Below are 24,864 nucleotides of genomic sequence, written 5' to 3'. Positions count from 1 at the left end.
GTGTAAATATCGAGAAAAATACGAAAATATGAAAATTTGATGAATTTCGTTTTTTTTACAAGCAATGGTAATACTCGGGAATCGGAATATGTTACAACAAAACTTTTAGAACCACAATTGTTGCAAATTTTATTCTTAACAATATTGCTCTCTTTCATTTTTGCTGTCAGATGTGTCAATATCGAGAAAAATACGAAAATATGAAAATTTGATAAATTTCGTTCTTTTTACAAGCAATGGTAATACTCTGGAATCGGAGTGTGTTACAAAAAACTTTTAGAACAACAATTGTAACAATTTTTATTCTTAACAATATTGCTCTCTTGCACTTTTGCTCTAAGATGTGTAAATATCGAGAAAAATACGAAAATATGAAAATTTGATGAATTTCGTTGTTAATGGTAACACTCGGGAATCGGAGCATGTTGTGAAGAAACCTTTAGAGTAAAAATTATTGCAAATTTTATTCTTAACAATATTGCTCTCTTATACTTTTGCTCTAAGATGTGTCAATATCGAGAAAAATACGAAAATATAAAAACTTTATGAATTTCGTTGTTAATGGTAACACTCGGGAATCGGAGCGTGTTGTGAAAAAACTTTTAGAGTAAAAGTTGTTGCAAATTTTATTCTCAACAATATTGCTCTGTTGCACTTTTGCTCTCAGATGTGTCAATATCGAGAAAAATACGAAAATATGAAAATTTGATGAATTTCGTTTTTTTTTACAAGCAATGGTAATACTCGGGAATCGGAGTGTGTTACAAAAAAACTTTTAGAACAACAATTGTAGCAATTTTTATTGTTAACAATATTGCTCTCTTTCATTTTTGCTCTAAGATGTGTAAATATCGAAAAAAATACGAAAATATGAAAATTTGATGAATTTCGTTGTTAATGGTAACACTCGAGAATCGGAGCGTGTTGTGAAAAAACTTTTAGAGTAAAAGTTGTTGCAAATTTTATTCTTAACAATATTGCTCTCTTGCACTTTTGCTCTCAGATGTGTAAATAACGAAAAAAATACGAAAATATGAAAATTTGATAAATTTCGTTTTTTTTACAAGCTGTTAATGGTAATATTCGGGAATCGGAGTGTGTTACAAAAAAACTTTTAGAACAACAATTGTAGCAAATTTCATTCTTAACAATATTGCTCTCTCTTATTTTTGCTCTAAGTTGTGTAAATATCGAGAAAAATACGAAAATATGAAAATTTGATGAATTTCGTTTTTTTTACAAGCAATGGTAATAATCGGGAATCGGAGTGTGTTACAAAAAAACTTTGAGAACCACAATTGTTGCAAATTTTATTTTTAACAATATTACTCTCTTGTACTTTTGCTCTAAGACGTGTAAATATCGAAAAAAATACGAAAATATGAAAATTTGATGAATTTCGTTGTTAATGGTAACACTCGAGAATCGGAGCGTGTTGTGAAAAAACTTTTAGTGTAAAAGTTGTTGCAAATTTTATTCTTAACAATATTGCTCTCTTGCACTTTTGCTCTAAGATGTGTAAATATCTAGAAAAATACGAAAATATGAGAATTTGATGAATTTCGTTTTTTTTACAAGCAATGGTAATAATCGGGAATCGGAGTGTGTTACAAAAAAACTTTGAAAACTACAATTGTTGCAAATTTTATTTTTAACAATATTGCTCTCTTGTACTTTTGCTCTAAGATGTGTAAATATCGAAACAAATACGAAAATATGAAAATTTGATGAATTTCGTTTTTTTTACAAGCAATGGTAATACTCGGGAATCGGAATATGTTACAACAAAACTTTTAGAACCACAATTGTTGCAAATTTTATTCTTAACAATATTGCTCTCTTTCATTTTTGCTCTAAGATGTGTAAATATCGAGAAAAATACGTCGAAACAAATTGCTAGGCACCTCAAGAAGAACGACATCGTAGTGCGGTACGGCACGGTCAGCAAAATTCGGAACACACTCCCGATAGCCAAGGACAAACTAACTCCATTAAAAGGAGCGGGAGTCTACCGACTATCGTCTAGTTGTGGGAAGGTTTATGTTGGCCAAACTGGATGCAACGTCGAGTGCCGCATCAAGGAGCATGAGAGGGATGTAAGGCTGAAGAAGATCCAGCAGTATAACTATAGACTTCGAACAAACAAAGGTGCTGGCTAGGAACAACAGATACTACCAAAGACTGACAAGAGAAGCCATAGAGATCCACCGATATAAAAATAACGTCAACAGAGAGGATGGCTGGGAGCTTAGCAGAACATGGAAGATGGTGGTGAACACGAAGACCTCTTCCCGCCTCACACCGGACGCGACGCAATTAGTTAATAATTAGCTTGTAATTAGCGTTAACTGATTATTAATTAGTTTTTCCGACTTATATATAGTTACCGATTTTTGATCTCGTCACTTCGAACCAGTTTTTGAAGAAGATTGCAACATGGCATCCGAAACGTCAAACCTTTTATTAAAAGAGTTTTAATTTAATTCACACCGGCCGTGAAAGCCTTCGTACTTATATAATATATTACACTGTTCAAAAGATCTGAAAATATTGAGAATTACACTGACCAACCTTAAAACTGCCAGAAAAAGTTCATGATAATATTGGCCAAACTATACATTGTCAGAAAATGTCTATGATTATGCTGATCAAACTCAAAATTATCAGAAGAAGATCAAAATTATATTGGTTGAACTGTATACTATCAGAAAGTATTCAAAATTATATTGGCTACACTCTAAATTGACAGAAAATGTTCATAATTATATTGGTCAAACTGTACACTGTCAGAAAATGTCTGGGATTATACTGACCAACCTCAAAACTGCCAGAAAAAGTTAATAATTATTTTGGCCAAACTGTACACTGTCAGAAAATGTCCAAGATTATGCTAATCAAACTCAAAACAGCCGGAAAAAGTTCATGATTATATTGGCCAAACTATACATTGTCAGAAAATGTCTATGATTATGCTGATCAAACTCAAAATTATCAGAAGAAGATCAAAATTATACTGGTTGAACTGTACACTATCAGAAAGTATTCAGAATTATATTGGCTACACTCTAAACTGACAGAAAATGTTCATAATTATATTGGTCAAACTGTACACTGTCAGAAAATGTCCAAGATTATGATAATCAAACTCAAAACAGCCGGAAAAAGTTCATGATTATATTGGCCAAACTATACATTGTCAGAAAATGTCTATGATTATGCTGATCAAACTCAAAATTATCAGAAGAAGATCAAAATTATACTGGTTGAACTGTATACTATCAGAAAGTATTCAAAATTATATTGGCTACACTCTAAACTGACAGAAAATGTTCATAATTATGTTGGTTAAACTCTATACTGTCAGAAAATACTTGGGATTATACTGACCAACCTCAAAACTGCCAGAAAAGTTAATAATTATATTGGCCAAACTATACACTGTCAGAAAATGTCCAAGATTATGCTAATCAAACTCAAAACAGCCGGAAAAAGTTCATAATTATACTTACCAAACTCTAAACTGACAGAATAGGTTCATAATTATGTTATCGAAACTATGCACTGTCAGAGAGTTACTGGAATGTTTATTGCATAAAAATAATAAAAAATGTTTTATTCAAAGTAATGCCATCGCTAGCTAGCTATACATTTTTTACCATAAGCTTGGGAGAACAGCCAAAAGCACCAAGTTTAATTAATTTTCTTGCCATATATTGGAGATATTCTTCGTTCTGGGCTGCTATCACCTGGTCGTCAGCAAAATTTAGGCTGTACAGCGTTGTTTGTTTATCAAGTTCCAAATTACTCTACATTTCTTTATAGAGCAATCAGCACTTTTTGATTGTTTATGTATACTGTTTCTTCTACTCAGGGCCTTCTATTCTATGTGTTTCTGCGGTTTGCGTTATGAACTGAAGTCTTTGTTCTGTCAAGTCGCTTAATAAGGAAGGATGTGTCTAGTTTTTACACTTTTTGTCTCATGTATCATTTTTTTTTAAATATTTTTCCCTTGTTCTCTGGTCTAACCTGATTCGGCCATATCTGGTATGCTTTTTGTTGTATCTTTTTTTGTTTTTGCAGATCTTCGTTCATATAATTTTGCTTTCTTTACTTTCTTAGCTGCTGTGTGTTGCGTTAAGGAGTTCTAAATATATATGCACTGCGTTTTGCAGCCTTTACATTTTTTTTTGTATTTTGCCTAATCTTTTTTGGTATAGAGTAGGTTGGTTTGTCTCTGAGCCTTCCTTTTTGTGTGTGTTGTATAGCTTCTTGATTATTATTAATTTAGTGTTCAGAAAATGATGATCTGATCCGCATTTTAGGTTTCTGCAAACTTTTATATCTTGAGTTGCTTTGTTTTTTGATGCCACATGTATTTATGTATTTCGTTATGTTTAAAGAAACCATTTTGAGCTTATTCGCTATTTTTCAATTAATAAAAAGAAGAGTTTTAGAAAGGAATGCACCAAGTGATTAAACTATTTAATATGCATGGGGCGAAAAAGCTTTGAGCTTATTTTTTTTGAATGAATATTTAAGGTAACCCCTAATTGCCTGGAAACCCCTTCCATTTATTAAATATACATCATATAATCCATATATGATAAAGTTTCAAAGTTTTTTTGTTCGATAGTTTGGTAACTTTTTAATCAAACTTTCTACCACGAAATTATTATTTAAACAAAAAAAATCCTCGTGAAATCGCCATTCTCGTACATTAAAATGGAGAAGGAAGATCGCGATTACTTCAAGTTACAAAAAATCATATTAAAAGCGATGGGAATTTCTTTGTACAAAAACAACGGATTTTTATACAAAATTTATTCGATTCTGAGCTTAATCATCGTGGTTTGTTTTTACACGTTAATTGAATCGTACGGAATGTACGTTTTTTTCGATGATATCGATAAATTGGCTTCGTTGGTTTCTTTGGGAGTAACCCACATTCTTGGTAAATAAATAAAATAATTTATAAATCAAACTAATCCAATTATTTTAGGAGCAATAAAAGTGTTTGTGCTATTAAAAAATAAAAAGAAAATTCAAAAAACGTTGGAAAATTTAGAAGAGGGCATTTTTAAGCCAAATAAAGAACGCGGTGGGGGTTATTTCGAAAAAGAATTAATTTCAAATTGTATTAAAATCACTCAAAAACAAAGTTTTGCTTATTACACCCCCGCAACGATCGTTTGGGCTTTCGTAATGATTCGGCCGATTGTTACAAAGATAAAATATGAAGATTATAAGATGTGGCAAACTCCGGGGGTGCCGTTTTCACTTTTCGAATTAAAAAAGAGCCCTGATTTTGAATTGGTTTCGATTTTTCAAGGGATTTGTTTGACGATTTTCTCTTACATAATTAGTTCGACTGATCTTTTAATCGTCGGGTTTATAGCACACATGAAAACGCAACTTTTAATGTTACGAAATGCGATTAAAAGGGTTACTCTTCATGCGGCAACTTTAGCCTTAAAGGTTTTTAAATCCTCTTTTATTATGAAAATTAAATTAAAGTCTTTCTGACGTTACGTAACGTCACTTTTTTTATAACTAGTGGTGTAATGATTTCATTACAACACTAGTGATGTAACTGTCACTAATAGAATAAGTCAAGTTTTGAACAAAAATTGCTTTTTTAATGGAGTTAGAAATGATAAATATTACGTTCGTCAAATAAAATTAGTCTTTTCATAACAGGTTACGTAAATAACTATTATCTACGACTGCATGGATAAGTCATCATTACCGCACTCATTTGAGTTACGTAATGAAGTTCATTACCGCACTAGTTTCATTACGTAACGCATTTTTAGCTTAATCAGAACAGACTTAATTTATTGAAATGAGCAACAATACAAAAGAAAAAGTGCTATCTACTTACAGAGAAACAATACTATTTATTATAAACATTAATTGTTATGTTTCGAAACTGACAATTCAAAATTGTCAACAATCATTTCAAAATATTTTTATAAATGTCAAATAGACTTTTTTAAAGAAATAGATTTTTTAGTAATTTTTAGCAGTCGTAGATAAAATGCTGTATATCACACGTGGGTTAGAATATAATTACAGTACGAGTGTGGAGAATTGACACGAGTTTCTAGCCCACTTGTAATATAAATAACTATTGTGCATAATAAATAGGGCACGGAACTTTTGTAACAAAACGATACGATTTTCCCCCTCCACTCGTTCTCAGCAAGAAAATCTTGATTAAAAGAACAGCATACTATTCAGAGGGAAATTAAAATTTCAAGTTAACAAAAAATTGTATTAACAAACACTGTTCCTGTAGTAATTCTAAACAAATTTTGTTTACAAAATTTTTTGATTAAATCAACAATAAGGATATAACCTCAAAAATATTAATTTTTGTACCATACTGTTCAGTGGGAAATTAAAATTTCAAGTTACAAAAAAATTGTATTAACAAAAATTGTTCCTGAAACAATTCTAAACAAACTTTGTCAACAGTTTTTTTTGATTTAGTTCATAATTAAAGAGGTAACCACAAAATAATAATTTTTAAATTTTTATCATAATTATACTTAGATGCTTAATTAATAGAGATGTAAAAAATTTTTATTAAGATAATTGATTCAAAATCGAAATTGAAACAAATTTTATTTAAAACATTTTTTGATAAAAACAATAATTATTGAGATAATTAATTTTGATAGCATGCTATTCAGAGGGAAATTAAAATTTCAAGTTAGCAAAAAATTGTATTAACAAACACTACTCCTGAAGTAATTCTAAACAAATTTTGTTTACAAAATTTTTTGATTAAATCAACAATAAGGATATAACCTCAAAAATATTAATTTTTGTACCATACTGTTCAGTGGGAAATTAAAATTTCAAGTTACAAAAAAATTGTGTTAATAAAAATTGTTCCTGAAACAATTCTAAACAAACTTTGTCAACAATTTTTTTTGATTTAGTCCATAATTAAAGAGATAACCACAAGATAATAATTTTTAAATTTGTATCATAATTATACTTAGATGCTTAATTAATAGAGATGTAAAATTTTTTTATTAAGATAATTGATTCAAAATCGAAATTGAAACAAATTCTATTTAAAACATTTTTTGATAGAAACAATAATTATCGAGATAATTAATTTTGATAGCATACTATTCAGAGGGAAATTAAAATTTCAAGTTAGCAAAAAATTGTATTAACAAACACTGCTCCTGAAGTAATTTTACACAAATTTTGTTAACAACATTTTTTGATTAAATCAACAATAAGGATATAACCTCAAAAATATGAATTGTTGTACCATACTGTTCAGTGGGAAATTAAAATTTCAAGTTACAAAAAAATTGTGTTGACAAAAATTGTTCCTGAAACAATTCTAAATAAACTTTGTCAACAATTTTTTTTGATTTAATCCATAATTAAAGAGATAACCACAAAATAATAATTTTTAAATTTGTATCATAATTATACTTAGATGCTTAATTAATAGAGATGTAAAAATTTTTTATTAAGATAATTGATTCAAAATCGAAATTGAAACAAATTTTATTTAAAACATTTGTTGATAAAAACAATAATTATCGAGATAATTAATTTTGATAGCATACTATTCAGAGGGAAATTAAAATTTCAAGTTAGCAAAAAATTGTATTAACAAACACTGTTCCTGAAGTAATTCTAAACAAGCTTTGTTAACAAAATTTTTTGATTAAATCAACAATAAGGATATAACCTCAAAAATATTAATTTTTGTAGCATACTGTTCAGTGGGAAATTAAAATTTCAAGTTACAAAAAAATTGTGCTAACAAAAATTGTTCCTGAAACAATTCTAAACAAACTTTGTCAACAATTCTTTTTGATTTAATCCATAATTAAAGAGATAACCTCAAAATAATAATTTTTCCGTTTTTATACATAATTATACTTAGATGGTTAATTAATAGAGATGTAAAAATTTTTTATTAAGATAATTGATTCAAAATCGAAATTGAAACAAATTTTATTTAAAACATTTTTTGATAAAAACAATAATTATCGAGATAATTAATTTTGATAGCATACTATTCAGAGGAAAATTAAAATTTCAAGTTAGCAAAAAATTGTATTCACAAACACTGTTCCTGTAGTAATTCTAAACAAGTTTTGTTAACAAGATTTTTTGATTAAATCAACAATAAGGATATAACCTCAAAAATATTAATTTTTGTACCATACTGTTCAGTGGGAAATTAAAATTTCAAGTTACAAAAAAATTGTGTTAACAAAAATTGTTCCTGAAACAATTCTAAACAAACTTTGTCAACAATTTTTTTTGATTTAATCCATAATTAAAGAGATAACCACAAAATAATAATTTTTAAATTTGTATCATAATTATACTTAGATGCTTAATTAATAGAGATGTAAAAATTTTTTATTAAGATAATTGATTCAAAATCGAAATTGAAACAAATTTTATTTAAAACATTTTTTGATAAAAACAATAATTATCGAGATAATTAATTTATATAGCATACTATTCAGAGGGAAATTAAAATTTCAAGTTAGCAAAAAATTGTATTAACAAACACTGTTCCTGAAGTAATTCTAAACAAGCTTTGTTAACAAAATTTTTTGATTAAATCAACAATGAGGATATAACCTCAAAAATATTAATTTTTGTACCATACTGTTCAGTGGGAAATTAAAATTTCAAGTTACAAAAAAATTGTATTAACAAAAATTGTTCCTGAAACAATTCTAAACAAACTTTATCAACAATTTTTTTTGATTTAATCCATAATTAAAGAGATAACCTCAAAATAATAACTTTTCCGTTTTTATACATAATTATACTTAGATGGTTAATTAATAGAGATGTAAAAATTTTTTATTAAGATAATTGATTCAAAATCGAAATTGAAACAAATTTTATTTAAAACATTTTTTGATAGAAACAATAATTATCGAGATAATTAATTTTGATAGCATACTATTCAGAGGGAAATTAAAATTTCAAGTTAGCAAAAAATTGTATTAACAAACACTGCTCCTGAAGTAATTTTACACAAATTTTGTTAACAACATTTTTTGATTAAATCAACAATAATGATATAACCTCAAAAATATTAATTTTTGTAGCATACTGTTCAGTGGGAAATTAAAATTTCAAGTTAGAAAAAAATTGTGTCAACAAAAATTGTTCCTGAGACAATTCTAAACAAACTTTGTCAACAATTTTTTTTGATTTGATCAATAATTAAGGAGATAACCTCAAAATAATAGTTTTTCCGTTTTTATATATAATTATACTTAGATGCTTAATTAATAGAGATGTAAAAATTTTTTATTAAGATAATTGATTCAAAATCGAAATTGAAACAAATTTTATTTAAAACATTTTTTGATAAAAACAATAATTATCGAGATAATTAATTTTGATAGCATACTATTCAGAGGGAAATTAAAATTTCAAGTTAGCAAAAAATTGTATTAACAAACACTGTTCCTGAAGTAATTCTAAACAAGCTTTGTTAACAAAATTTTTTGATTAAATCAACAATAAGGATATAACCTCAAAAATAATAATTTTTGTAGCATACTGTTCAGTGGGAAATTAAAATTTCAAGTTACAAAAAAATTGTGTTAACAAAAATTGTTCCTGAAACAATTCTAAACAAACTTTGTCAACATTTTTTTTTGATTTAGTCCATAATTAAAGAGATAACCACAAGATAATAATTTTTAAATTTTTATCATAATTATACTTAGATGCTTAATTAATAGAGATGTCAAAATTTTTTATTAAGATAATTGATTCAAAATCGAAATTGAAACAAATTTTATTTAAAACATTTTTTGATAAAAACAATAATTATCGAGATAATTAATTTTGATAGCATACTATTCAGAGGGAAATTAAAATTTCAAGTTAGCAAAAAATTGTATTAACAAACACTGCTCCTGAAGTAATTCTAAACAAATTTTGTTAACAACATTTTTTGATTAAATCAACAATAAGGATATAACCTCAAAAATATTAATTTTTGTACCATACTGTTCAGTGGGAAATTAAAATTTCAAGTTACAAAAAAATTGTGTTAACAAAAATTGTTCCTGAAACAATTCTAAACAAACTTTGTCAACAATTCTTTTTGATTTAATCCATAATTAAAGAGATAACCACAAAATAATAATTTTAAAATTTTTATCATAATTATACTTAGATGCTTAATTAATAGAGATGTAAAAATTTTGTATTAAGATAATTGATTCAAAATCGAAATTGAAATAAATTTTATTTAAAACATTTTTTGATAGAAACAATAATTATCGAGATAATTAATTTTGATAGCATACTATTCAGAGGGAAATTAAAATTTTAAGTTAGCAAAAAATTTTATTAACAAACACTGTTCCTGAAGTAATTCTAAACAAATTTTGTTAACAACATTTTTTGATTAAATCGACAATAAGGATATAACCTCAAAAATATTAATTTTTGTACCATACTCTTCAGTGGGAAATTAAAATTTCAATTTACAAAAAAATTGTGTTAACAAAAATTGTTCCTAAAACAATTCTAAACAAACTTTGTCAACAATTTTTTTTGATTTAGTCCATTATTAATGAGATAACCACAAAACAATAATTTTTAAATTTTTATCATAATTATACTTAGATGCTTAATTAATAGAGATGTAAAAATTTTGTATTAAGATAATTGATTCAAAATCGAAATTGAAACAAATTTTATTTAAAACATTTTTTGATAAAAACAATAATTATCGAGATAATTAATTGTGATAGCATACTATTCAGAGGGAAATTAAAATTTCAAGTTAACAAAAAATTGTATTAACAAACACTGTTCCTGAAGTAATTCTAAACAAGCTTCGTTAACAAAAATTTTTGATTAAATCAACAATAAGGATATAACCTCAAAAATATTAATTTTTGTACCATACTGTTCAGTGGGAAATTAAAATTTCAAGTTACAAAAAAATTGTATTAACAAAAATTGTTCCTGAGACAATTCTAAACAAACTTTGTCAACAATTTTTTTTGATTTAATCCATAATTAAAGAGATAACCACAAAATAATAATTTTTAAATTTTTATCATAATTATACTTAGATGCTTAATTAATAGAGATGTAAAAATTTTTTATTAAGATAATTGATTCAAAATCGAAATTGAAACAAATTTTATTTAAAACATTTTTTGATAAAAACTATAATTATCGAGATAATTAATTTTGATAGCATACTATTCAGAGGGAAATTAAAATTTTAAGTTAGCAAAAAATTGTATTAACAAACACTGCTCCTGAAGTAATTCTAAACAAATTTTGTTAATAATATTTTTTGATTAAATCAACAATAAGGATATAACCTCAAAAATATTAATTTTTGTAGCATACTGTTCAGTGGGAAATTAAAATTTCAAGTTACAAAAAAATTGTGCTAACAAAAATTGTTCCTGAAACAATTCTAAACAAACATTGTCAACAATTTTTTTTGATTTAATCTATAATTAAAGAGATAACCACAAAATAATAATTTTTAAATTTTTATCATAATTATACTTAGATGCTTAATTAATAGAGATGTAAAAATTTTTTATTAAGATAATTGATTCAAAATCGAAATTGAAACAAATTTTATTTAAAATATTTTTTGATAGAAACAATAATTATCGAGATAATTAATTTTGATAGCATACTATTCAGAGGGAAATTAAAATTTCAAGTTAACAAAAAATTGTATTAACAAACACTGTTCCTGTAGTAATTCTAAACAAGTTCTGTTAACAAAATTTTTTGATTAAATCAACAATAAGGATATAACATCAAAAAAATTAATTTTTGTACCACACTGTTCAGTGGGAAATTAAAATTTCAAGTTAGAAAAAAATTGTGTTAACAAAAATTGTTCCTGAAACAATTCTAAACAAACTTTGTCAACAATTTCTTTTGATTTATCCATAATTAAAGAGATAACCACAAGATAATAATTTTTAAATTTGTATCATAATTATACTTAGATGCTTAATTAATAGAGATGTAAAAATTTTTTATTAAGATAATTGATTCAAAATCGAAATTGAAACAAATTTTATTTAAAACATTTTTTGATAAAAACAATAATTATCGAGATAATTAATTTTGATAGCATACTATTCAGAGGGAAATTAAAATTTCAAGTTAGCAAAAAATTTTGTTAACAAACACTGCTCCTGAAGTAATTCTAAACAAATTTTGTTAACATCATTTTTTGATTAAATCAACATTAAGGATATAACCTCAAAAATATTAATTTTTGTACCATACTGTTCAGTGGGAAATTAAAATTTCAAGTTACAAAAAAATTGTGTTAACAAAAATTGTTCCTGAAACAATTCTAAACAAACTTTGTCAACAATTATTTTTGATTTAATCCATAATTAAAGAGATAACCACAACATAATAATTTTTAAATTTTTATCATAATTATACTTAGATGCTTAATTAATAGAGATGTAAAAAATTTTTATTAAGATAATTGATTCAAAATCGAAATTGAAACAAATTTTATTTAAAACATTTTTTGATAGAAACAATAATTATCGAGATAATTAATTTTGATAGCATACTATTCAGAGGGAAATTAAAATTTCAAGTTAACAAAAAATTATATTAACAAACAATGTTCCTATAGTAATTCTAAACAAGTTTTGTTAACAAAATTTTTTGATTAAATCAACAATAAGGATATAACCTCAAAAATATTAATTTTTGTACCATACTGTTCAGTGGGAAATTAAAATTTCAATTTACAAAAAAATTGTGTTAACAAAAATTGTTCCTAAAACAATTCTAAACAAACTTTGTCAACAATTTTTTTTGATTTAGTCCATTATTAATGAGATAACCACAAAACAATAATTTTTAAATTTTCATCATAATTATACTTAGATGCTTAATTAATAGAGATGTAAAAATTTTTTATTAAGATAATTGATTCAAAATCGAAATTGAAACAAATTTTATTTAAAACATTTTTTGATAAAAACAATAATTATCGAGATAATTAATTTTGATAGCATACTATTCAGAGGGAAATTAAAATTTCAAGTTAGCAAAAATTGTATTAACAAACACTGCTCCTGAAGTAATTCTAAACAAATTTTGTTAACAACATTTTTTGATTAAATCAACAATAGGGATATAACCTCAAAAATATTAATTTTTGTACCATACTGTTCAGTGGGAAATTAAAATTTCAAGTTACAAAAAAATTGTGTTAACAAAAATTGTTCCTAAAACAATTCTAAACAAACTTTGTCAACAATTTTTTTTGATTTGATCAATAATTAAGGAGATAACCTCAAAATAATAGTTATTCCGTTTTTATACATAATTATACTTAGATGCTTAATTAATAGAGATGTAAAAATTTTTTATTAAGATAATTGATTCAAAATCGAAATTGAAACAAATTTTATTTAAAACATTTTTTGATAAAAACAATAATTATTGAGATAATTAATTTTGATAGCATACTATTCAGAGGGAAATTAAAATTTCAAGTTAGCAAAAAATTGTATTAACAAACACTGTTCCTGAAGTAATTCTAAACAAATTTTGTTAACAACATTTTTTGATTAAATCAACAATAAGGATATAACCTCAAAAATATTAATTTTTGTACCATACTGTTCAGTGGGAAATTAAAATTTCAAGTTACAAAAAAATTGTGTTAACAAAAATTGTTCCTGAAACAATTCTAAACAAACTTTGTCAACAATTCTTTTTGATTTAATCCATAATTAAAGAGATAACCACAAAATAATAATTTTTAAATTTTTATCATAATTATACTTAGATGCTTAATTAATAGAGATGTAAAAATTTTTTATTAAGATAATTGATTCAAAATCGAAATTGAAACAAATTTTATTTAAAATATTTTTTGATAAAAACAATAATTATCGAGATAATTAATTTTGATAGCATACTATTCAGAGGGAAATTAAAATTTCAAGTTAACAAAAAATTATATTAACAAACAATGTTCCTATAGTAATTCTAAACAAGTTTTGTTAACAAAATTTTTTGATTAAATCAACAATAAGGATATAACCTCAAAAATATTAATTTTTGTACCATACTGTTCAGTGGGAAATTAAAATTTCAATTTACAAAAAAATTGTGTTAACAAAAATTGTTCCTAAAACAATTCTAAACAAACTTTGTCAACAATTTTTTTTGATTTAGTCCATTATTAATGAGATAACCACAAAACAATAATTTTTAAATTTTCATCATAATTATACTTAGATGCTTAATTAATAGAGATGTAAAAATTTTTTATTAAGATAATTGATTCAAAATCGAAATTGAAACAAATTTTATTTAAAACATTTTTTGATAAAAACAATAATTATCGAGATAATTAATTTTGATAGCATACTATTCAGAGGGAAATTAAAATTTCAAGTTAACAAAAAATTGTATTAACAAACACTGTTCCTGAAGTAATTCTAAACAAATGTTGTTAATAAAAATTTTTGATTTGATCAATAATTAAGAACATAGCCTCAAAAAATTTTTTTTATTGAGAAAATTGTTTTAGAATTTAATTTAGAACAACTTTTGTATGAAATTTCCTGCTGAGAACGAGTGGAGGGGGGAAATCGTGTCGTTTTGTTACAAAAGTTCCGTGCCCTAATAATAAATTAATAATTAATTTGGATTTAGGATGGTTTTGGTGTTGATTTGGAGGATCCCTCAACAATTCCAAAAAATTATCTCAAACTCGCTTTGAAAAAGATTGTAATTTACCACCAATCGATAATAAAATTAGCGTACGATTTCGAAGATCAATTCAACGTGTTAGTTTTAACCGTTTTCTTGGCGAACACCGCAATATTATGTTTCACAATGTACCACGCATCGTTATATCCGATAACGAACGAACGTTCGTTGCAAGATTTCGCTTTTATCGTGACGATTTCCACTCAAGTTTTTCTTTATTGTTATTGGGGAAATGAATTGGCGTTGGAAAGTGAAAAGGTAGCGTGGACTTGCTATGAAAGCGATTTCGTCGGGGCGGGATGTTCGTTTCAAAAATCGCTGGTTCTAATTATGAATCGAAGTCAAAAACCCATTTTATTAACTGCCGGAAAATTTACAAATTTAAGTTTGATGACTTTCGTTGGGGTAAGTCAAAAATAAAATCGAATTAATTGCGGTTTTGGTGGATTAAATTTAGTAACTGATTGTGAAATTGGAATTAATTAATTTACGGTGCGATGAAATTCGATAATAATCAATCTTCTCCTATTACTGTTTGATTGACTTCATTTAGGGTTAAATTATGAATTTTAATAACATTTTTTTTGTAGATTTTGCGACTTTCTTATTCGTATTACATGGTTTTAAGAAGAAATAATGAGCAAAATTAATAATTATTATTGTTTTGGGTAGAAAGAAGGAATTTATTATCTATTTGTTAATAAAACTAAATTATGCAATGAATTAATGATTAAATGAATTTAATAAAATCAATCGAGTACAAAACTCGAGTAAAATCAACCCGCATTTCATTCTTATTCCACAAGAGAAATCTCTAAACCGCATAGAACTAGTATTAAAATGGGCTGAAATTCAAAATAACTATGTTATTTCCTTTAATAGAGGAGAATTTTTCTTAAAAAGCAAGGCTACGAAACCTCATGTAAAAATCTTACATGAAGAAATAAAAGATACACCCTGTATATTGCTATACAGGTGTTTCTAAATTGATGCGAAAGATTTCAAGGGTGATTTTTCAGCAAAAATTAAGGAGTGTCTTTCATATAACTTTTTGTTCAAAATCCCTTCTCTTCCAAATTATAGCCCCTCTAAATTTAAGCGAAAAAATCTGTAACTTTCTTATCTCTTGAGTTTGATCACAAAAAATAAAATAAAAATGTAGACGCATTAAAAAGTTCTGATACAAAGTATTATAGTGTAATAATGTAATAACATTTTCGGGTTATAAAAGTTGCATTTTATTAGAAACAGTTATCTGCTAAATTTCATTCTTCTAAATTCCTATATAGTGGATTTATTAAATAAAATTAAATAATTATTCGTGAGACCATCTTTTTTATAATAAGAAACTATTTTATTTCATACTAATATTTCGATCTTCGTCAGATGATACAAAAGCAACTACAAATAACAATGTTACAATAAAAGTTAATTACTCACAAATTATGTTTCTTAAGGAAATAACATAAATGAAGCCATAAAACGTTTATAACAATAATTGGAGATGTAAAAAGTTTATGAAAAATAAAACGTGAAAAGTGACAACTATATTAAAATAAACAAATCAGTACTCGTCAAATATATTACGTCACAAATAAAATTCATTTATATATACAGGGTGTCCCGTTAAGCGTACGGAGCGGCTGTATCTCTAGAACGGTAAGGCCAAGAGGTTTGGGAAAAAAATCCTTATAAGCAAAGTGACCAAGAGAAATAGCTAGAAATTATTTTGAAGTTCGTAATTCGACCGCTAGGGGGCGTAACTGCCATTGAGAAACATAAAGTTGCCGCTATCTCAGAAACTTAGACGATGCGCTATAACTTTGACAACATCATTTAATAGCTTGGATAATACCGCATCGTTTTTGTTTTGCGATATTTCTCATATCTGTCATAATAAGGCGTTTTCATATGTTTACATTTTAATATCTCCTAGACCATTCAACCGATTTGAATGTTTTCGGTGTTGTTTGAAAGAGCATTTTATGCTCTTTTTAAAGATATTTTCAGTAAGACCGTCTGCTTTAAAACAAATGAGCTAGAGGACGTTATCTGCAGCGATTACATATTTTTGTGATTTTTGAAGAAAAGTTAAATAGAACGATACTATTTACTTCACAGACCCTTAATCACCTTAAAATTTGCTAAATTTTAGTGAAAACCGCATCTCGATATCGCCACCCGTTCTCGAGTTATAGAAGAAAATGTTAAAAACTCGAGTGCCATCAATCGGATTCAGTTGCCTCATCGAGAAAAGCAAATCATATTACCATGGTAACTGTAAGCATGTTATTTACTAACATGAAGCGTATGATAGAGCGTATGATGATTTATTTTCAATGTTTCGAATACGATGCAACTGCATGGCAAAAATGTGCAATGCAATTACGACAAAGAAAGACATTTTTCTCTAGAAGTGTTTTTAAGATTACGGAAAACTGGCAACGTGTAGCCCATTCAGACGTCTCTATGAATTCGTAAATCATATTGGTGCGCAATGTGATCTGATCCCACATAATCTGGGAACTCCGAAAACAATTGTCCACAAGAGTTCTCAAGAGAATAATATCTCCACCACGTTGTTTTACATCAGGCCTTAAAAGATACCGATTATGATAACAGACTGAACTATTACCATAATGGTAATGAAGAGCAGACTTTCTATATGCATTTTGTCCAAAATTTGAAATTTTTAACTAAAGATGGTGTAACAATCTAGAAACAGTTTGCTATCATTTTATATATGATAGGACTTTCTAAAAGCATTATCTCCCAAGTAAAATAGATTATGAAAACCGCTTGGACTATCTATATGCTGTATGTCCATATGCAGTGGACAAACCAATGGTAGTTTGTCCTATGCTGTGGACTAACTGCTATTTGATTGTCGCTATCCGTTAAATGTCACTCGTTAGTATTCTGTTTTCGTTTATTAACCCTTAATTAGCTAAGTTGATCGTTCACATAATGAATGAAACCGGTGAAGCACAGCATGTAGTCGGTGATGTTGACCGAGGAACCAGAAAGCGACAAAGAAATATTACTGCAAAACAGCGTAAAAGTGAAATTAGGTAAGTTTTAATAATTTTGTTGGTTATGTTTTTATTAAATATATTGTTTTTTTTTATTTTTATCATTTGTTAAGGCATTCAGACCATTTCCCTAATTTGGAACACATTAACTTTTCCTGTACCCATAAACGTAAAGATTTTCGATGTCATGAAATAAGCAAAGACGATATTATAAAAGAAATTAGAAATAATTTTTTTAAAACTAAAAATAAAAATCTTCAAGATAATAAACTAGGAACTTTTATAGCTATTGATAAACCAAGGAGAGTTAGAAATCGAAAACCTGAAAAAAAGATATCTCATAATTTCACTATAAAATACTTTGTAAGTTTTATTTCGTATTCTTTTTCCATCTGCAAGATGGAAAAAATACTATTAATACTTTTTGTAGGTTTGGAAGGATCAGGAAAAAATTAACATTTGCCAAAAACTGTTCCTAAAAGTATTCAGTGTAACTCAGAGACGTGTTAATACTATTGCTGAGAAAATTCAGTCTGGTTGTGGTATTGTTGAAAAACGTGGGGGAGACAAACGCTCTTTCAAGAATGTTGATAGACTTGAAAATGTGAAAAAATTTATAGCCGGATTAAAAGGACATGAGAGTCATTACGGGCGGGCTAAATCTCGCCGAATTTACTTACCATCAGAACTGAATATCACTGTGTTATGGAAACTGTACAACGCAAATACGGTAGAAAATTTAAAAGTAAATTACAAGTACTTTAGCAGAATATTCAGTAATAAGTTTAACATTGCATTCGGAAGCTCTGCCACAGACGTGTGTGGTTTTTGTGTTAGAACTCAAACTTCTATTACCAATTGCAAAGTTAAAAATGAGATAGAGAACTTGAAAATTGCCCTACGTGTACATAAAGTGCGAGCTAAAGAATTTTTTAAACTAATGAAGGAAAAACCTACTCACAGTGCTTCATATTGTTTTGACCTCCAACAAGTACAAGTTTTACCCAAAGTTCCTATCCAAGCAGCATTTTATGCTCAGCAATTATCTTTTTATTGTTTTTGTGTTACTGACGTAGATATTAAAAAACCAATATTCTACACGTGGATGGAACACCAGGCGAAAAGGGGATCTGCAGAAACAAGTTCGGCTTTACACGATTTCCTTAATAAGGAAGAATTTGGGCCAGATATTAAGCAAATAAGGCTATTCGCAGATGGATGTGCCGGACAAAATAAAAACGGGCTTATGATGCACATGCTTATGCTATGGTTATACAGGGATGCTCCGAGATCTGTTGAATCAGTGGTAGTGATATTTCCAATACGGGGACATTCGTATTTGCCAGCAGACCGTGTTTTCGGGCAAGTTGAAAAAGTTATACGATCGTACACCACAATAAAGTCTCCTTTAAAATACTATGAAATTTATTCAAAAAAGGGAGAAGTTCGAAAGCTCGGTACAGACTGGATTGTTTCCGATGTCAAGGTCGCATTAAATTCTTTAAAGAAAATTGAAGGGATTAGTGCTGCAAAACGAATAATTATCAAGCGATCTAAAAATGATAATATTATTTTACTTAAAACCGAGTTGTTTTATAGAAATGATGATCCTTCTAAACCATTTCAGACGCTATTAAAACGTGGAAAGAAGTTGAGTACTATACAATTACCGAATGTTGCACTTCAAAATACTATTAAACCAAAAAAGCTTAAGAGCCTTTCAAATCTATTAGTGGAACTCTCAGGGGCAAACTGGATCAATGATCCTGAACTTACATGGTTACAGTCAGTTTTCTCCTACCAGGGCGGTGAGACTGATAACGTTGATGGGCAAACGGGCAACTCATTGGCGGCTCGTCACCTTACGGTAGAGACTCGGGCCACATCACGCCACACATAGTATACTACGCCACTGGTTGAGTTTTAGTCGGACAATCGGCCAAACACGTATTGAACGCAGCACCGCAGAGAACCCCCCCAAATTTTACATAGGCCAGCATTCAACCAGTATCGTTACGTTGCGGCACATCGATGTGCTTGATAGAAGCATGTTACTACTACACTATAACCCGTTCGCTGCTCTATACAGATGGTGACATCAACAGCCCGAAACATCGCGGCTCTGATGATAACCAACTAGATGCTGAAGAAGATAATGGTATTGAAGAGGGTGATATGTTATGCGATTGCAATAACGAGGAAGAAGAACCTTACGGCGTATAGTATGCGATTCGTTTATTTTCTTGCTAGTTTTTATAAAAATAAATAAAATATTTTTATTCCAAATGAATTATTATCTTCTTCTACCATTATTAAGTTTTAAGCTTTTTTGTGTTATTACACCTCTTCAGTCCGGTTTTATAAAGCTCAATAAAATTTAATTAACATTCGATTAATTTCCATGATTAAACATATTTCCGGTGAACCCAATGGTTAAAATATGCGTATCCATGGTAAATAATCGCACGCTAATATAATTTGAGCCTTATAAAACTAGACCACAATAAATCAGAATGGATTTTGTTTCTGAGTGACAACCTAAATGCAGTTAGTCCAAGCGTTTTTCAACTTTTTTGGGAAATAATTGAAACTAGATTTTTTGCATATAGGTATCGTATTTACACGATTTTTTATATGTTTTTTAAGAATATTCATTTATTACTAAATGATTCAGCAGGGATGCAACAAGTTTTGTTTATTTTGGAAAAATGTAAATAATGGACAAAATGCATATAGAAAATCTGCTCCTCCATTGACTTTTAAATATGATTTGGGCAAATCCAAACCTTTTATCACAAATTCTATGGATGCATGAAGCATCTGTCCACAAGCTGATGTAAACTTGCATAATACGCATTCTTGGTTCGAGAAAAACCCACATTGCTTTCACCCCTTTATCTATTAGGTAGACTAAACGACCTGACTTTTCAAGAAAAACCAATAACCAGGGAAAATATGACATAACACTAAATACCAGTAGAAACGTATCTAGGGTCGAGACTTAAGCAGCGCTTTTTTTTTCGTCGAAACTACATTAAATAAATGCATCGAGGTTTATGAAAGGCATTTAGCACATTAGTGAGTTATTTTTGCCAAAAATTTAAGTTATTCTAAGTGTTTTGGTTTATTTTGTTTTATTATCATTGTTGATGTTTCATTGATCCGTTGGCTTTTCAACACGCCTCAAAAGTAGTTTTGAAGCAGTTCTAAGCTTGGATAAACTGTTCTAGAAGGTTCTAGATAATAAAATTATTTGTTTCTTAAGGTAACTTGATCCGATTAAGATATACGAATTTTTAACATTTTCTTTTATAATTCGAGAATGGATGGAGATATCGAGATGCTGTTTTCACTAATATTTAGCAAATTTTATGGTGATTAACGGTCTGTGAAGTAAATAGTACCGTTCCATTTAATTTTTTTTCAAAAATCACAAAAATATGTAACCGCTGCAGATAGCGCCCTCTAGCTTATTTGTTTTAAACCAAGCGGTCTTTCTGAAAATATCTTTTAAAAGAGCATGAAATGCTCTTTCAAACAAGACCAAAAATATTCAAATCGGTTGAATGGTCCAGGAGATATTAAAATGTAAACATTTGAAAACGCATGGCCTCCCTTCCCTTATTATGACAGATATGAAAAATATTGCAAAACAAAAGCGATGCGGTATTATCCAAGCTACTAAATGATGTTGTCAAAGTTATAGCTCATCGTCTAACTTTCTGAGATAGCGGGAATTTTATATTTCTCTATAGCAGTTACGCCCCCTAGCGGTCGAATTACGAAGTTCAAAATAATTTCCAGCTATTTCTCTTGCCCACTTTGCTTATAAGGATTTTTTTCCCAAACCTCTAGGCCTCACCGTTATTGAGATACAGCCGCTCCGTACGCTTAACGGGACACTCTGTATATAATAAATATAATAGATATGAATAAATGTTACTCAAATTTACAATATTATTTTCAGCGTTAATATGAAACATTTCATGCAATAATCTATTATGATAATTTGATTCTTTCTCCAAAATTATTGTGTTTTCAAAATTGAAGATATGGTTATGGTCGACATGATGTTTTTTTTTTAATTTAGTGTCACTTTTGTGTTTATTAACTCTACTTTTTAAGCATTGTTTAGTTTATCCATTACAATCTTTACAAGTAATGCAATATATAAGTTCCGACTCTCAAAATTTTTCTGTTTTATCTTTTAAAGTTGAGAAATGTTTATTTAATTTTTTTGGGTATATATTAATGAATGTTAAATTCTGTCAATTCGGGGAGTTATAGAATTTTTTTTATATTGTTTTAATTGTACCGATGTATTAAAATTTTTACTGATGTTATGTTGTAAATTAGTGAAAAATAGTAATTTATTAAAGAGTTTTCTTGGATAACCATTATTTTCAAACATATTACGTAAGATTTTTAGATTTTTATCTTTAAACTGTGGTTCGACTATAGTACATATTCGATGTTTCAAAGTAAGCACCGTAGCAAAAGAAAAATAAAAAAAATATTATTATGAAATAAAATAGTTTCTTTTTATAAAAAAGAGCCTGTATACAGGGTTGTGCAAATCTCTTTGCATTTATTTCTTCTGCTGCTGTATAAATATTGTGGCGCAGTTCGGCACGATTTTTAATCGGTTTTTAATACACTGTTTTTTTATGCATTCCTAATAAAAAAATCAAGGAGATTTAGACCCAGAGAATGAGGAGGTCACGTAATCGAACCACGACGCCCAATCCATTTTTCTGGGTATTCTGTATGTAATCCCGTACAGGACAAGCATAATGAGCTGGGCAACCATCTTGTTGAAACCACATTTCTCTGTAGATATTGAGTGGCACATCTTCTAACAAAGTTGTTAAATCATTTTGGAAGAAATACAAATAACACGAAAGTATGATTTTTTTAAATAACGCGTTTTGGCAGAAATACAGGCAATAATATTTTTTAGGAAAAAAGAAATGGTAAGTGTTATACCATTTTGGAATCTTGACTAAACAGGCTATCTTTCAAAATAACTTGCCAAGGGTGTTGTACTAGTCCTTTGTTTAGAAATAGTGTATGAAACTTAATAAACATAAATTCTTTCAACCTTATCTCAATCAAACTAATACATTTTCTTGCAAAACTAACGACTTTTGTTGTTCGATTTCTGACTGCTATAGTAGCATAGTTCATGTGGAGTACATTATTAAAAAGATCACTATTAAATTGCGAATATTTCTGACCGTAGTATCTAAAGATATGATGTACGAGAACGATTTTTAACATTTTCAAAAATATGTCTATTACGTCCCGAAACTCAACGTCCGCTTGACGTTGAGTTTCGGGACACCTGTATATTGATGAACTCAACAAACCTACCAACTCAGATAGACAAGAATTGCGGCCCAGGCGATAGTTATAATATGTGATAATAAATTTTGTGTTAATATGTTATCAATAACACTGCCTCGACTGCAAGTGGCTAATATGTTGCTTACTCCAATCGTTGATTTTAGTAGATGATAATTAATTTTAGGGTGATATGGTATCAATAGCACTGCCTCGGCCGCAAGCGACCTCGGCTTTATCCCACCAAGATAGATTTTCTGCTCTAAATTTACTAAGGTGCTGATTTTAGTAGCTGGTAATCACTTTTGGGTTGATATGGTATCAATAGCACTGCCTCGGTCGCAAGTGACCTCGGCTTAATCCCACGAAGATAGATTTTCTACTCTAAATTTACTCCAGGCGCTGATTTTAGTAGTTGCTAATCACTTTTGGGTTGATATGGTATTAATAGCACTGCCTCGGCCGCAAGCGACCTCGGCTTAATCCTACGATGACAGATTTACCGCTCTAAGTTTACTTCAGGCGCTGATTTTAGTAGCTAGTAATCACTTTTGGGTTGATATGGTATCAATAGCACTGCCTTGGCCGCAAGCGACCTCGGCTTAATCCCACGAAGATAGATTTTCCGCTCTAAATTTACTCCAGGCGCTGATTTTAGTAGCTGGTAATCACATTTGGGTTGATATGGTATCAATAGCACTGCCTCGGCCGCAAGCGACCTCGGCTTAATCCCACGAAGATAGATTTTCCGCTCTAAATTTACTCCAGGCGCTGATTTTAGTAGCTGGTAATCACATTTGGGTTGATATGGTATCAATAGCACTGCCTCGGCCGCAAGCGACCTCGGCTTAATCCCACGAAGATAGATTTTCCGCTCTAAATTTACTCCAGGCGCTGATTTTAGTAGCTGGTAATCACATTTGGGTTGATATGGTATCAATAGCACTGCCTCGGCCGCAAGCGACCTCGGCTTAATCCCACGAAGATAGATTTTCCGCTCTAAATTTACTCCAGGCGCTGATTTTAGTAGCTGGTAATCACATTTGGGTTGATATGGTATCAATAGCACTGCCTCGGCCGCAAGCGACCTCGGCTTAATCCCACGAAGATAGATTTTCCGCTCTAAATTTACTCCAGGCGCTGATTTTAGTAGCTGGTAATCACATTTGGGTTGATATGGTATCAATAGCACTGCCTCGGCCGCAAGCGACCTCGGCTTAATCCCACGAAGATAGATTTTCCGCTCTAAATTTACTCCAGGCGCTGATTTTAGTAGCTGGTAATCACATTTGGGTTGATATGGTATCAATAGCACTGCCTCGGCCGCAAGCGACATCGGCTTAATCCCACGAAGATAGATTTTCCACTCTAAATTTACTCCATGCGCTGATTTTAGTAGTTGATAATCACTTTTGTGTTGATATGGTATCGATACCACTGCCTCGGGCGCAAGCGACCTCGGCTTAATCCCACGAAGATAGATTTTCCGCTCTAAATTTACTCCAGGCGATGATTTTAGTAGTTGATAATCACTTTTGTGTTGATATGGTATCGATACCACTGCCTCGGCCGCAAGCGACCTCGGCTTAATCCCACAAAGATAGATTTTCCGCTCTAAGTTTACTTCAGGCGCTGATTTTAGTAGCTAGTAATCACTTTTGGGTTGATATGGTATCAATAGCACTGCCTTGGCCGCAAGCGACCTCGGCTTAATCCCACG

The 24,864-nt window shown here is 29.0% G+C and overlaps 2 protein-coding genes and 1 long non-coding RNA gene across 3 annotated transcripts in view; all 3 read left to right on the top strand.

Moving 5' to 3' along the window:
- The window catches only part of LOC139429878 (uncharacterized), a 143,055-nt gene that overhangs the window by 73,558 nt on the left and 44,633 nt on the right, over positions 1-24,864 (top strand). The gene's annotated exons all lie outside the window — the stretch shown is intronic.
- Positions 4,723-15,470, top strand: LOC111422978 (odorant receptor 82a-like). Its single transcript, XM_071195972.1, has 4 exons — positions 4,723-4,951; positions 5,000-5,475; positions 14,713-15,174; positions 15,360-15,470. The coding sequence occupies exons 1-4, from the start codon at positions 4,723-4,725 to the stop codon at positions 15,417-15,419; spliced, it is 1,227 nt and encodes a 408-aa protein (XP_071052073.1). The 3' UTR covers positions 15,420-15,470.
- Positions 17,421-20,024, top strand: LOC139429790 (uncharacterized). The gene is made up of 4 exons (XM_071195971.1): positions 17,421-17,840; positions 17,915-18,164; positions 18,232-19,668; positions 19,794-20,024. The coding sequence occupies exons 1-4, from the start codon at positions 17,737-17,739 to the stop codon at positions 20,022-20,024; spliced, it is 2,022 nt and encodes a 673-aa protein (XP_071052072.1). The 5' UTR covers positions 17,421-17,736.

This window comes from Onthophagus taurus, chromosome 5 (assembly GCF_036711975.1).
Source record: "Onthophagus taurus isolate NC chromosome 5, IU_Otau_3.0, whole genome shotgun sequence".
NCBI classification, from domain to species: Eukaryota; Metazoa; Arthropoda; class Insecta; order Coleoptera; family Scarabaeidae; genus Onthophagus; species Onthophagus taurus.
The sequence above is the reverse complement of the archived record's forward strand: the minus strand, read 5'-3'. Positions and strand labels throughout refer to the sequence as shown.